Below are 12,522 nucleotides of genomic sequence, written 5' to 3' on the forward strand. Positions count from 1 at the left end.
TGTGCCACCCTTGAAGTCCTAAGCCCCAGTACCTCAGCATGTGACCCTGGTTGGGAAGAGTCCTTGCAGACGTAACTAAAGATGAGGTCATACCTCACCCAGGTTAGTATGGCCCTAACCCAGTATGACTTGCAGCCTTATAAAAAGCGGAAATTTGGACATGTGCACAAGGAGAGCGTCATGGGAAGATTAGAAGCATGCTGCCAGAGGCAAGGAACTGGTAGAAGCCGGGAGAGGCCTGTTCCAGGCCTTTCCCCATGCCTTCGGAGGGAGCACTGTGCCTTGATTTCGGACTTCCAGCCTCCAGAGCTGGAGACAACACTTCAGCCACTCAGTCTGTGGTACTTTGTCTCGACAGCCTGAGTGACATAATACAGTGATCACGGGTTGTTTTCTCCGCACAGATGGACATGATGTGGAGGGCAGCTGTCCAAGACAGAGACCACACTGATATCCACTGTGGCAGGGACTGTAGTACTGCTGTCTCCCTGGGCCGGCACAGAGCCTGGCCAAAGGCATGGCTTGTCAAGCTTTAGTAAACTGTGTTTTTAAACAATTGATGAATTTTTACTTATCATTGTAACCACCCCCAGGTTGAGACACAGCTCTGTGGCCCCAACAAAGGTAATCACTTCTGACTTCTATCACCAACAATAGTTTTGCCTATTCTTTTTTTTTTTTTTTTGATACACCGCACACTTTGTGGGATCCTAGCTCCCCAAAAAGGGATTGAACCCAGGCCCACCGCAATGAAAGCAACGAGTCTTAACCACAGGACCACCAGGGAAGTCCCCAGTTTTGACTATTCTTGAACTTCATATAAATGCAATTACACTGTGTGTGCGCTTTTGTGTCTGGTTTCTTTTGCCCAATTTGTTCATAAAAGCTTGCTAAATGTAGCCATTCATTCTTTTTAAATTGATGTGTAGTATTCCACTGCAAATATGTATCACAATCTGTCCATTCTACCACTGATGGGCATTTAATTAGTTTCCACATTCTGACTCTGAGAATAAAGATGTTATAAGCATTCTTATATATGTCTTTTGTCAAATGTGGGCACTTGTTTCTCTTGGAGTGGAATTGCTGGCAGAGAGGAAGCATACTTTTTTAAAACTTTATTTAATTAATTATTTTTGGCTGCACTGGGCCTTTGTTGCTGCCCGCAGGACTCCTCTAGTTGCCAAAAGCAGGGGCTACTCCCTAGTTGGGAGTGGCCACTGTCTCACTGCAGTAGCCTTCTCTTGCTGTGGGGCATGGGCTCTAGGGCATGGGTTTCAGCAGTGGCGGTGCATGGACTTAGCTGCCCTGTGGCACGTGGAATCTTCCTGGACCAGGGATCGAACCTGTGTCCCCTCCATTGGCAGGAGGATTTTTAACCGTTGGATCACCAGAGAAATCCATATGTTTTACTTTAGTAAGATTTACTTTACTCCATATGTTTTACTTTAGCAAAAATTGCCAAGCAGTTTTCCAGAGTGGTTGGATCGATTTACACTGCCCCGCTTCCACCCCAGCAACGTGTGAGAGTTCCAGTTGCTCCCTATCTTGATATTATCAGGCTTTATTTTTAACCATTCTGGTGGGTGTTGTGGTGGCTCTCACTGTAGTTTTATTTGCATTTCACTGATGGGTAAGACTGGTGAGCACCTATATATACACCTATTTTCATATACATAAAGTTCATTTACATCTGTTTGAACCTTTTGTCCATTAAAAAAAATTAAGATGTTTATCTTATTGATTTGGAGTTCATGTATCTAGAGATGAGTCTTTTTTTAAGTGTGATTTTAATTTTATAGAAAAAATAAAAATTGCACACAATTTGAATATGTAAGTTTGCAATATCTAAAATAAGTTAGGTGTTACATAAGAACTAAAAGTATTAAAAATACTACAAAAACCATGATCACAGTTTTTTTTAAAGATGCAAATAAAATAAACATCAGTTCAGTTCAGTCGCTCAGTCGTGTCCGACTCTCCGCGACCCCATGAATCACAGAATGCCAGGCCTCCCTGTCTATCACCAACTCCCGGAGTTCACTCAAACTCATGTCCACAGAGTCGGTGATGCCATCCAGCCATCTCATTCTCTGTCGTCCCCTTCTCCTCTCGCCCCCAACCTTTCCCAGCATCAGAGTCTTTTCCAGTGAGTCATAGCTACATAGAAAAGTTCATATACCACTTTCTAGTAAAAAAAAAAAAAATTAAAACATAGATGAGTCTTTCAATAAAGTTTATCTCACCAAAAATTTACACACAGACACACACTGCAATGATTACATCAGTTTAAAACTACCTTTGATCCTATTAAATAAAAGCAATTTTTCATGTTTTAGAAATGACCCCTGATGATGTAATACATGGCACATTCATTTCGTGTGTACACACTGGGGCTGACCCAGCAGATCCAGTCCCAGTTTTCACAAGCTTGAGCCAAGCATTTGTTCTGGATTGGGCTCCAGAGCAGACTGCAGTCCAGTTTGGTTGAGCAGGGGTGGGGGGTGGCGGTGAGACTCATTTATTTTTTCTTTCTCCAAGATGGGCTGACGCTGAGTCTGTGTTACACCCATGGACTAAAGTGGTGGGAAAGCACAGAGCAAGAGGATCGGGGCAGAAACGATCCCATCTGGCCGGTCTCCAGAGCGGGGCTCTCATAACTAAGCTGCAAGCTCACAGTTTGCTACCTGTCTGCCACATGGCAGGTTCTGGGGACCCAGAGATGGTTAGGACAGCAGCCTCATCCTGGGGGAGCTCATGGTCAGGGAGAAGAGACAAAGCAGCCAGGAAGCATGCTGTGGAGTGCTGAGTGTAGTGAGCACCCCCACTATAAAGAGAGATGAATGGCCAGAATGCTGTGGGGGGAAGAAGGCTGGAGGGTCCCAGCTCTTGATGGATCCCAGGGGCATCTTCACAGAGAACCTGATGCCATTTGCACTGTGCCTTGATGCATGAGAAGGAGTCACCAGGCAGAGGGTGGCAGAAGGATGCTCCAAACAGGGGGCTTGGTGCAGGACTTCTGGCAAGGAACAGTCTTGTGACTGAAGTGCAGGCTGTGTTAGGGACAAGACAGGAACTAATATTAGCGTGGACCCAGGGATAGACAGCTATCCTCTTGCAGCTTCTAGGGAGTCCTGGTGCCTGATGATGCTGATCTGGGAGTTACAGCTTTCCAGAGCAACTTGTGCTCATGGTAAGTATGTGGTTCTTTGTAGGATGGCCTTTCTATGTAGAGGAATCCCTGTTTCTGATCCCTCCCCACGGTTACTGCTGTCCACAAAGCAGAGCATGCTGCCTGGCCTGCTCAGGGTTTGTACCTCCCCTTCCTTACCTGAGAACGATTCTCTAAAAAAGAGTGACCTTCGGTTCTGGGTTGTTTTTCTTCTGGAGTTGGGACCTAGTGAACAGGAGATGAAGGAAGACGCCCAGATTTCTGGGCCTGGCAGGCAGGAGCTCTTGGAACAAGGGTGTCATGACTGGGCTGGGGCCCAGGGTCTGGGTGGGCTAGAGCTATGAGGCAGGGGGCCTGCTTGAAGGGCGTACCTGATGGATTGAGCCTGCCCGAGGAAGCCTCTGGCCTTGGTGATCTCCTGGGCCAATCTCCTTAAATCATCTCCTTCAAATAGTGGCAGCGCAGGATCCTTGAAAGAGGGAAGTGAGTCTGAAGTTAGATCCATTCAATGACTGGGTGGGATGTGAAAATCCAAAATCTCAGGAGAAGAATTTGAGAGTGAACTCAGTGCAGCCTTCCTCTCAGTGCAGGAAATCGTGTGGGTCTCCACTTGCATGTTTCCAGGGACAGAGAGCTTAATATATGTCAAGGCAGTTGTTCTGTAAAGGGGACACTTTGCAATAAGATGTCTGAGAGTCAGTGGAAACCGGGAGGGGCTCTGAACTTCACTGAAGTCAGCACTGCTCTGCCCTGTAGAACAGAAGTGGTATATACACCTTATCTCACTGTCAATCAGTAAAACCTATCCAGCCCCTTCTCTATTTCTTCTAGTAAAACAGCTTCACAGACATACGTTTTTCTTATGTCAGCTAATGAAATTCCAGAGCTTAGCCTTAAAAATAGAAGTTCTCACAATTAATAAGAGAATCTAAGAGAGATGAAAGTGTTCCTTCTCCCTGGAAGCAGTAGTGGCAAAGGTCCCACTCTGTACCCAGAAACTATTCAAAGAATCTGATTTGATAAGGTATTAAACAGAGAACCTTCCCAATATCATCAAGTGTGTTTTCCTATGTAGGATATGGATGAATATTTATTACTTTTACTTGTTCTGACCTCTAAATCATTAGTAATATTTGCCCCCAAAACTTTTACTCAAGGAAATCAGGCAAAACACTCAACTTCAAAAATTTTGCCACGTCCTGTGACAGTAAAGTTTAATTAAAAAAAAAAAATCCAGAATTCTGGTTGATTGTTCTACTGGATGATTTGTTGACCTGGAGATGTTATAATTCACAGCAGCATATCCCTAGAAGGTATGAATAGATACATAATCTTTCTAGCAGGTTGTGAAATCTTATTCCATATGCGTGATAAAATCTATGACTTTACTATATTTATTTTTAACAGATCACACCTTTGAATATCTGTACTTTAATAAATTTAAAGTGAGAAGACAGAAACATGCAGGAATTAAAGCATAGAACTTAGGAGCATGGATGTCTGGACTCCAGCTTTACTATTTACTCTGACTTTAGGTGTATTCCTAAACCTGGCTGAGCCTGTTCATTCATCTGTTAAATGGGTACAATAATGGTTGGCAGGATTAAAAGAGGTAATTTACAAAGAGCTAATTGTTAGTTAGGAAGAAAAAAACCACACCTGTTGACATTGTATTGTACCGTTTCGACAGAACTCACCCAGCGGCTCTATAACCTACCCTTTGGTGGATGAAGCCCCTGGTCAGCAGGCCCTGCATTTCGAGAAGCGAGTCCTCACCAACAGGGCAGTGATAGCGACCCCCGGTGAGGGCGGCCAGGTCTCTCAAGAAGCTAGCAGCAGTCCTGCGGGAAGGAACAGTCGGCTGGGGCCAGGCCCACTGAGCTCTCTGTGAGCCCCCAGCCGCTGGAGAAGTCACATCAGTGGGGTAATGGGTCTTGGACCTGAGGCTCTGTGCCACTGAGACCACGTCAGGATCACAAACCCGCTCTCCCAGATGGTTTTTGGGTGGCAGTGGTGCTGTTGTGTGAATCATATTCACCCTATCAGGGTCGCCCTCTGAGCACATGGCAACATTCCTTAACCTATCCAGTGCCGACTATGTGTCTGGCCTGGCAGGGAGACAGTGTGACTTTTATGGAGCTCATGGTTTGGACAGAGAGGTTAAATATGAATGTAAGTAATCACAGTTTTGCCAATTACATTAATCTTTTTTTCAAAAGGAACTGAATCTCTCTTCTTTAACACATGTTCTTTCTTCTGTGGTGATTGTTTATGGAAATAGCCATAGCTACTTTAAACTTTTTCCCCCTAAATATTCACAAACGGGCCCCCAAGAAAGATGAAGTGGGAGAACACGTCATGTGACTGAAAACTGGTGCAAGTCTGTTTCCACACTGGAGAAAGTCAGGGTGCCCTGCTGACGGGTAGGCAGGGTTTCAGTGGGGCTCCCTCTCTGGTGCAATGCCTGTCCAGGGGCCTCCTAGTGGCTGACCCACGGCACTTGGGCCCAGGATGGCTCAGCTCACGGCCGCGTGCCCCTCAGACACATGGCGGTAGGTAAGTGGTGCAACTCGGCCACCTCCTCACTGCCCACCTGCAAGAGCGGTTCAGGGAAACGGTGTGCACTTTGACGTCTCTCTTCTCCTTGAGTCTCTGGACTTCACTGAGAATAAGGCTGCAGCTTGTGTCCGGCTTCCCGTCGGTCAGGAGGTATAGTCCTTCTACATCAGGAAAACTGAAAGCTTTCTGAAAGAGCACATAGGCTGTCTGGCTCAGAGGAGGGGCCAACCAGGTTGCAGAAACCACTGACCTGCTGTCCCCAAGTCTGCTTGGATCCCACCAACTTGTCATTAAGACTGTGAGCCTCCCATTTCACCTGATGATAGACCAGGAAGTTGTTGAAGTTTAGGAAAAAGAGTGAAGCTCACTCCAGAGCTGGTTAACCCCAAGCAAGTCACTTAACCTCTCTGAGCCTCTGTGTCATCATTTATAAAGTCAGAAATTCGAGAAACTCATTCTCACTGTGTTGTTGGGAAGATGCAATGATTGAACACTTAGTAAATTCTAAAGAGCCCTCTAAACTCTAAAGCATCATGCAATGTCAGGATTAGGGGTTAGGACAGTATTTCTGGGTTGGGCTTGGTGGTGGAACTTGCCAGCAGTGCTTGCAAGACTGAGGTGCTCCCCTGAGCGTGCAGGCAGGTCACCCACTGCATGGCCTTGTGACAAGCTGCATCTGTGGTCTCCACCAGAGTGTCCTGCCATGGCTGTAGGCCCTCTGCAAAGCTAAGCAGGTTAAAACTGGGGAGCAGGGAAAAGAAGTGAGGGGTGGAGAGAGGAAAAAGAGATTTGTTAGCATGTACCAGTCTATATTGAGGTCTTCACTGATGGCTCAGTGGTAAAAAATAATCCACCTGCAATGCAGGAGACGAGGGTTCAATCCCTGGGTCAAGAAGATCCCCTGGAGGAGGAAATGGCAACCTGCTCCAGTATTCTTGCTTGAAAAACTCCGTAGACAGAGGAGCCTGGTGGGCTACAGTGCCTAAGGTTGCAAAGACTCAGACACGACTGAGCACACACACAGTCTATTTTGATCTTGGGAGAGTAACCTCCATGAGGACACATGCTTATCCCTGAAGACCCGACAGCAAGCCCTGGGCCCTCTGCAGACCAGCAAAGACTGAGAAGGTACGTGGTGAAAATTCTAGATGCAGACAGATTTAAATCCCCCTTCAGTAATTGCTACTTACTGGTTATATGACCTTGGCAAATGACTTAATCTCTCTAAGCCCTTGTTTCCTTTTTTGAAGAATGGGGATAATAACAGGATCATTGTGCAGGCGGAATGTCCTCATGCATGTAAAGTGCTTGGCACGAGGAAAGAGCTCTATAAATGCCTGCTCATTTTAATATTAAGGCAAGGACGAGTCCCAGCCTGGGGTCCGAGTTTCCAGCTGTCCCTTCAGGGTCAACCCTTCTGGGTAGAGAGAACAAATCACACCAAACCCCCTCTTGAAAAATCCACAATTCAGGGTGGCCTGGTGGTTTCTCTGATCTGCTTGCAATTGTCACTGGGCCTGAGACGGATTTCTAAAAACCACTTTACTTCTGCAGTAGAAGGCAGTGTTCCTTCCTGCTATTCAGCTGAGCAGTTTGGAAGCCTCCAGGCCCCTTTGGAAGCATGAGCAGGGAGTGGTCTTGGCCAGGGAAGCATCCAGAACTATTGCTTGTATCTTCCTGCCCTCATCCACCCGCACCCCTCCCTCTTACCTATCAGAGTGCTTCCGCAGCTGTTCCCATATCAGCAGGGGAAGCTCCGTCTTTACCTGCTGCAGGTAGGGGCCCATGGATCCCGACGTGTCCAGCAGGATGCACACTTTCCTCTCCAAAATGACACCGAACAGTCGGCGGCTCCCTGCTCAGGGTGGGTGGGGGCAGAGGCCAGGGAGGAGTGAGGGTGATTTTTCCCACTGCAGCTATCAAATACACCACACCCACCGCCTGATCGTTTGTGGATCAGATGTGAACCCACTGGGAGATAGCCTCTGTGGTGTTGCTAGAGTGGTCACCGTTCAAAGTCAGAGCAGGTCAGTGGCCTGGGCTTTGGGAGGTCAAGGTTTTTTGCTGTGACTTTGCCAGAGATTACCTGATTATAACCTCCCTGGGCTTGAGTTTCCTCACCCCTAATGTTAGGTGATTGAGTTAAGTGGTATCACAGCACTGTTTGGGGCTGGAAACAAGGTTACAGAGCACAGAGTCTGTGCATTGGTCAACAGAAATCAAGTGAGCATCCACTGGGTGCCAGGCATTGAGCAAAGTGCAGTGGAGATGAGGGAGGGTCCCTGCCCTCATGGAGCTGCCAGTTGATAAAGGAAAACGGATGTTACACTAACAACTACCCCTCTGCTGAGGGTTCTGACAGACTTACAGGAGTGCACACTGGGGAGAATCTGAAACTGATGGATATCGGGTGGGGAGCAAACAACCTACGGCTGAAGGATGAGGGTCAGTGGACCAGGAGAGGAGGTAGGTGTGGAGCAAACAGACTGAGAAAATCTCTCAGAGGCAGAAGAGCATGCCATGCTTGTGGGACAGAAAGAAAGCTGGAGAGGTTGGTACAGGATTTGGGAATTATCCCAAGGGGAAACACAGAGGGTCAGTGACTTGCCCACGGTCACACAGCCTGGCAGCAAAGCCAAGATTCACATCCAGGACCTCTGATCCACATTTTAAGGTGACAGCTAGCCCCAGCCCTTTTGGTGCTCCAAACCTAAATGGAAGTAACACGGAGGAAGCCAAAGAGCAGAAGATGGCGTGTCAAGCGTTCCTGAATCACGCCTCAGACCTCACTGGAGGCAGGAGTAGAAAAAATGGAAAGCTGCTGCAAAACGGGTTCAGTGCTCTCCAGGAAAAGGCGGCCTGAGCTGGCTGGATCCACCGCCCAGGAATCTTCCCGGGCTCACGTGGGGTAGTCTCTGGCCATGCTCATGGCCACATGAGGGCAGGAGGGGAGCCATCCTAAAGCGTGGGGGATGTGCTGTGAGGACAGCCAGCCAGCTGTCGAGGGGCCGCCCACACAAAAGGCCAGCTGATCCACCCTGGGAACCAGACAGCTGAAGGGAACATCCTGCAAGCCACTGAGCCCTGCGGTCGTCTCCCTAATCTAACTCTGCTTTCTTCATCTGTCTCCATCATCACTTACTTTCCCAGTCATCCTATTCTCAATCCCTGGATTCCTACTAGGTTCCCCTGATTGCACTCCATCCCCTCAACAATTTATAGTCCACACAGCAGTCAGAGAGATTGGTTGTAACTCGATCACATTTCCCTTATTTAAAACCTCAGTGTCTTCCCATTGTTCTTAGGGTAAAATCTGGGCCATGGCTTCATCTTCTTGGGATGGATGCACCCTTTACTCTCAGCCAATCCGGCTTCCTTTCAGTCCTTGTACTCAGCCTCCTCTCCTATTGAGCACCTCAGCCACGTCCTGAGAGTCTTTCTTCTCCTTGCTCAGGTGATGTCTATTCAATCTTCAGATCACCTCCTCGGGAAGCCCTGCATGATCTCCCTGTGCAGGTCCACTGCCCCTCTCTCCCTGCACCGCGCCTGTCTCTACTTACACTCATCACTGCTGTTCTTTGGGTAACATCCTTCTCCTCTGGACCATATGCTCCATGAGCTCAGGGACCACGTGGAGTGTTTCCTCTATCACCGCCCCAGCACCGAGCGGGAGAACGACACTCTTTGTTGAATAATGAATGAGTGAATCAGGGCAGCATCCTCTGGGTAGGTTCTGAGGTGTTAGATGGTGTTGGGTGTGTAGCTGTGTGTGATGTGGGGGTGCAACTCATACTACACCAGGAGTGACTGCATGGCTGGTCTTCATACTCTCCCGGCAGGAAGTGTGTGTCGGAGTGGGGAGCGCACACAATCTCATTGTTACCCCACCTCAGCCTCTGACTTGACAGCGGCACCTGGGACTTGCAGCCCCCTCCAGAGGCTTTGGAGAGCCGCGGCAGATCAAGAACTATTTATACCAGGTTCTACTGCAGAGGACTGGACTTGATGAATCTGCACAGGAGCCTGAGTGGCCCACACTGGGATGCTTCCTCCCAGGAAGCATTGTCCCAGGAACTCTCCAGGCCCCAAAGCCTAAACACCCTTCTGTTCAGTTCTAGCCAACCGCCCGGCCTTTCGGACTTGACGCTTCAGACCATCCTGATTCCCCCGCAAGCCAGCCAGCCCGGCCACTGGCCTCTCCAGAGGGTCCTCAGTGCTCTCTGTAAAGAAGAACAGGAGCATCCTCTCTGCTGGAGACCCTCCTATCTCTACCTTCATGGACCAGTGCTTTGGAGCGCAATCAATGCTCAACTGAGGCTCCCAAGGGCCAGCCCCACCCAGGAGGTGTGGTGTGGAAAGCTGCCTGGACAGACCTGGTTCTCGCTGATGCTCTAGTCTGAGCTCCACCTCCTGTTATCCAGCACAATGCCTGACCTCTGAACCCAGAAGTCATGTTGCCACTGGGTGACAGTTTGTGAGTGCTTAGTCTGGGAAGGAGTGACCCTGGGGTTGCCGTCCCCTCATGCCCCCCACCCTCCAGGACAGCAGGCAGGCTCACCAGACAGCAGCCACTGCAGCCTTTGGATATATCGGCGCATCAGCTTGTCCAGGTGTGTGATGTACACCTCCATTTCCCTGGGGGTGCACTCAATGTGTCTCACTGTCCCCTGGATTAAAGCAAGCAAAGAAAAATACTCCCCTGCCAGCTCTTTCTTCATATTCCCATCACCCCCAAAACAGTTTAGTCTATTGTGGTTCACAATTTTCGTAACACTGTAAAAGCATACATTTCTATTTGTTTGTTTAAAAGCTTTTTTTTCTTTTATTAAACTATCAAATGCATGGGTTTAGGCAGGTGTGGGGGAATTGGGATGATGATTTTTGTGTCAAATGTAGTCACTGTCATAACCAAAAACTAAAATAGTCTCTCTAAATTTTAAATAGAAAACCCTTAGAGGTCGATAAATTTCACATTAAAAGATGACCTCGGATGGAGGCGGCAGGCAGCATGATTAAACTCCCATGAAACTTGTATGGTGGATAATTTTTAGCTTTACAGTTGACAATGTCACATTAAAGGGCAAGGAGAGAAAATGGGGTCTTTTTCTTTAAAAGCAGGATTAGATTTTAATTTTGTACTAAATTTACCTGTTCCAGTATCAAAGCAATTAAAAAATGACCTCAAAACTAGGAAATAGTTAAACCCCCCTGACCTCCTGCCATAACCCCTGTTTCTGGCCATCTTAACAGAACCACCATCAGAATCGGGGTACAGAGTTCTTATCAGTGAGTATCCTAGCCACTGCTCTGTGATCTCAGCAACTGTTACTAATTCTCACCCCAGTGAGTCCCTAGAACCTTGACCATGGTCTCAGGCATTCTGAGGGGCTGGGTTTTCTTCCAACAGGGCTCTGTATCCTATTCCTTGAGGGAAGTCCCCCTTTGGGGGTTGGGGTTCTTAGCAGGAGGAATAAAATCTGGGGGGGGTCATACATTCATGTGGACTTTCCCCTAACACACTCAGCCATCTGTGTCTGAGAAGAGACAGGAGCCAGAAGTGAAAAAACAAAACCAGTCTTGACTTACATTGATCTCTATGCTGGGGAAGACACTGCAGTATTTGGCTGATGCCGACGTCTGTACTGATTTTTGATGAGTGCAGTTGGGACCAAGGTATCTGGAGACCTCCATCTTTAGTTTCTTTAGCCCACAATTTGCTAGCCACTTTGGAATAAAGGGAAGAATGATTATCTCGGGGAATTTTGGCTTAATGGAATGACTGACTCATCTTTCAAAAACCTCATGTTTGAAATCTGTCTTTGGGTTTCCCAGGTCCTCACCGAGACTACCTCACATACACATTCCTGCCCTCGTGCTGGAGAGAGATGCAAAGAAATATGGGAACCAGGGAACAAAATTTACTGAGCACTTACTTACTCCCTGGTCTGGTGAACCCTGTGGCTTCCTCCATTTCCATTTCAGCCTCTTCCATGAAACTTGAACGGAAACCCTGATTGGCCTCAAGTTTAGATCAATTAAGATATCACAATAAGAGATACAAGAATGACCAGGTTTAAAGCAATCAGAGTATGGCATCCAGGACTGGACCAATCAGAACCAAGCTCAGACTGACTGACTGGTTGCCAGAAGAAAAGATATCCTATCTTTGGATCCGAACAAGAAGCGGTGTTTTGAGTGCTTGCATCCAAAAGGATCTGACACCACTAAGGACTTTACACAAAATGGACTTCCATTAATCAGCAATCCTATTAGGTACAAGAGTCTTCACTTTATAAATGAGGACATTGAGATTGAGTGACTAGCTCAAGGTCACCCAGCTAGGAAGTGGCAGACTCAGGTTTCCACGTAGTTCTCTTTAATCCTTATCCTGACATTTGACACAGTCATTCTAAGCAGATTTGGTCTCAATTCCAAGTATGTCCCCCTTCCCAGATATAACAGTTGGTGGAAGGAATGATTGCTTGGGAGGCATGCGCTGGTACAAACAGCATAATACCTCTTGGTTGGAGCAGACTGTATCCTTTCTGGGCAACTCAATAGACGATCTAGTCCTTCTTAGGCCCCTTCCTTGAGGGTACTTCTTGTACACCGAGCCTGGGAGAAAGACAGCAGAGTTATCTTGTGCAATTCTCTTACCCTCTCCTCCCTTTTCCACATCACTTTCTGTCAATCAAGTAAGTTGTAACATTCCTCAGGTGCAACTTGCTGAGAGATAGGAGGGACTCTTGGGGGGATCTAGGGAGCTCTTCTGGGACCCCCTACCCACCCCA

At 47.6% G+C, this 12,522-nt stretch overlaps 1 protein-coding gene across 7 annotated transcripts in view; it reads right to left on the minus strand.

The window, feature by feature from the left end:
- Window positions 1-921: 921 nt before the first annotated feature.
- The window catches only part of VWA3A (von Willebrand factor A domain containing 3A), a 59,814-nt gene continuing 48,213 nt past the window's right edge, over window positions 922-12,522 (minus strand). For all 7 annotated transcript variants that reach the window (XM_088832842.1, XM_088832841.1, XM_088832844.1 and 4 more), the window contains 10 exons: window positions 12,249-12,346; window positions 11,318-11,455; window positions 10,290-10,398; window positions 7,442-7,586; window positions 6,328-6,472; window positions 5,766-5,917; window positions 4,890-5,013; window positions 3,544-3,641; window positions 3,332-3,397; window positions 922-3,053 (listed from right to left, as the gene is read on the minus strand). In XM_088832842.1, coding sequence (XP_088688968.1) covers window positions 3,346-3,397; window positions 3,544-3,641; window positions 4,890-5,013; window positions 5,766-5,917; window positions 6,328-6,472; window positions 7,442-7,586; window positions 10,290-10,398; window positions 11,318-11,455; window positions 12,249-12,346 — 1,061 coding nt within the window. In that variant the 3' untranslated portion in view covers window positions 922-3,053; window positions 3,332-3,345. The remainder of the gene's footprint in view (window positions 3,054-3,331; window positions 3,398-3,543; window positions 3,642-4,889; window positions 5,014-5,765; window positions 5,918-6,327; window positions 6,473-7,441; window positions 7,587-10,289; window positions 10,399-11,317; window positions 11,456-12,248; window positions 12,347-12,522) is intronic.

This window comes from Moschus berezovskii, chromosome 27, assembly GCF_049115385.1.
Source record: "Moschus berezovskii isolate FMDL1 chromosome 27, NW_MosBer_1.0, whole genome shotgun sequence".
Lineage (NCBI taxonomy): Eukaryota > Metazoa > Chordata > Mammalia > Artiodactyla > Moschidae > Moschus > Moschus berezovskii.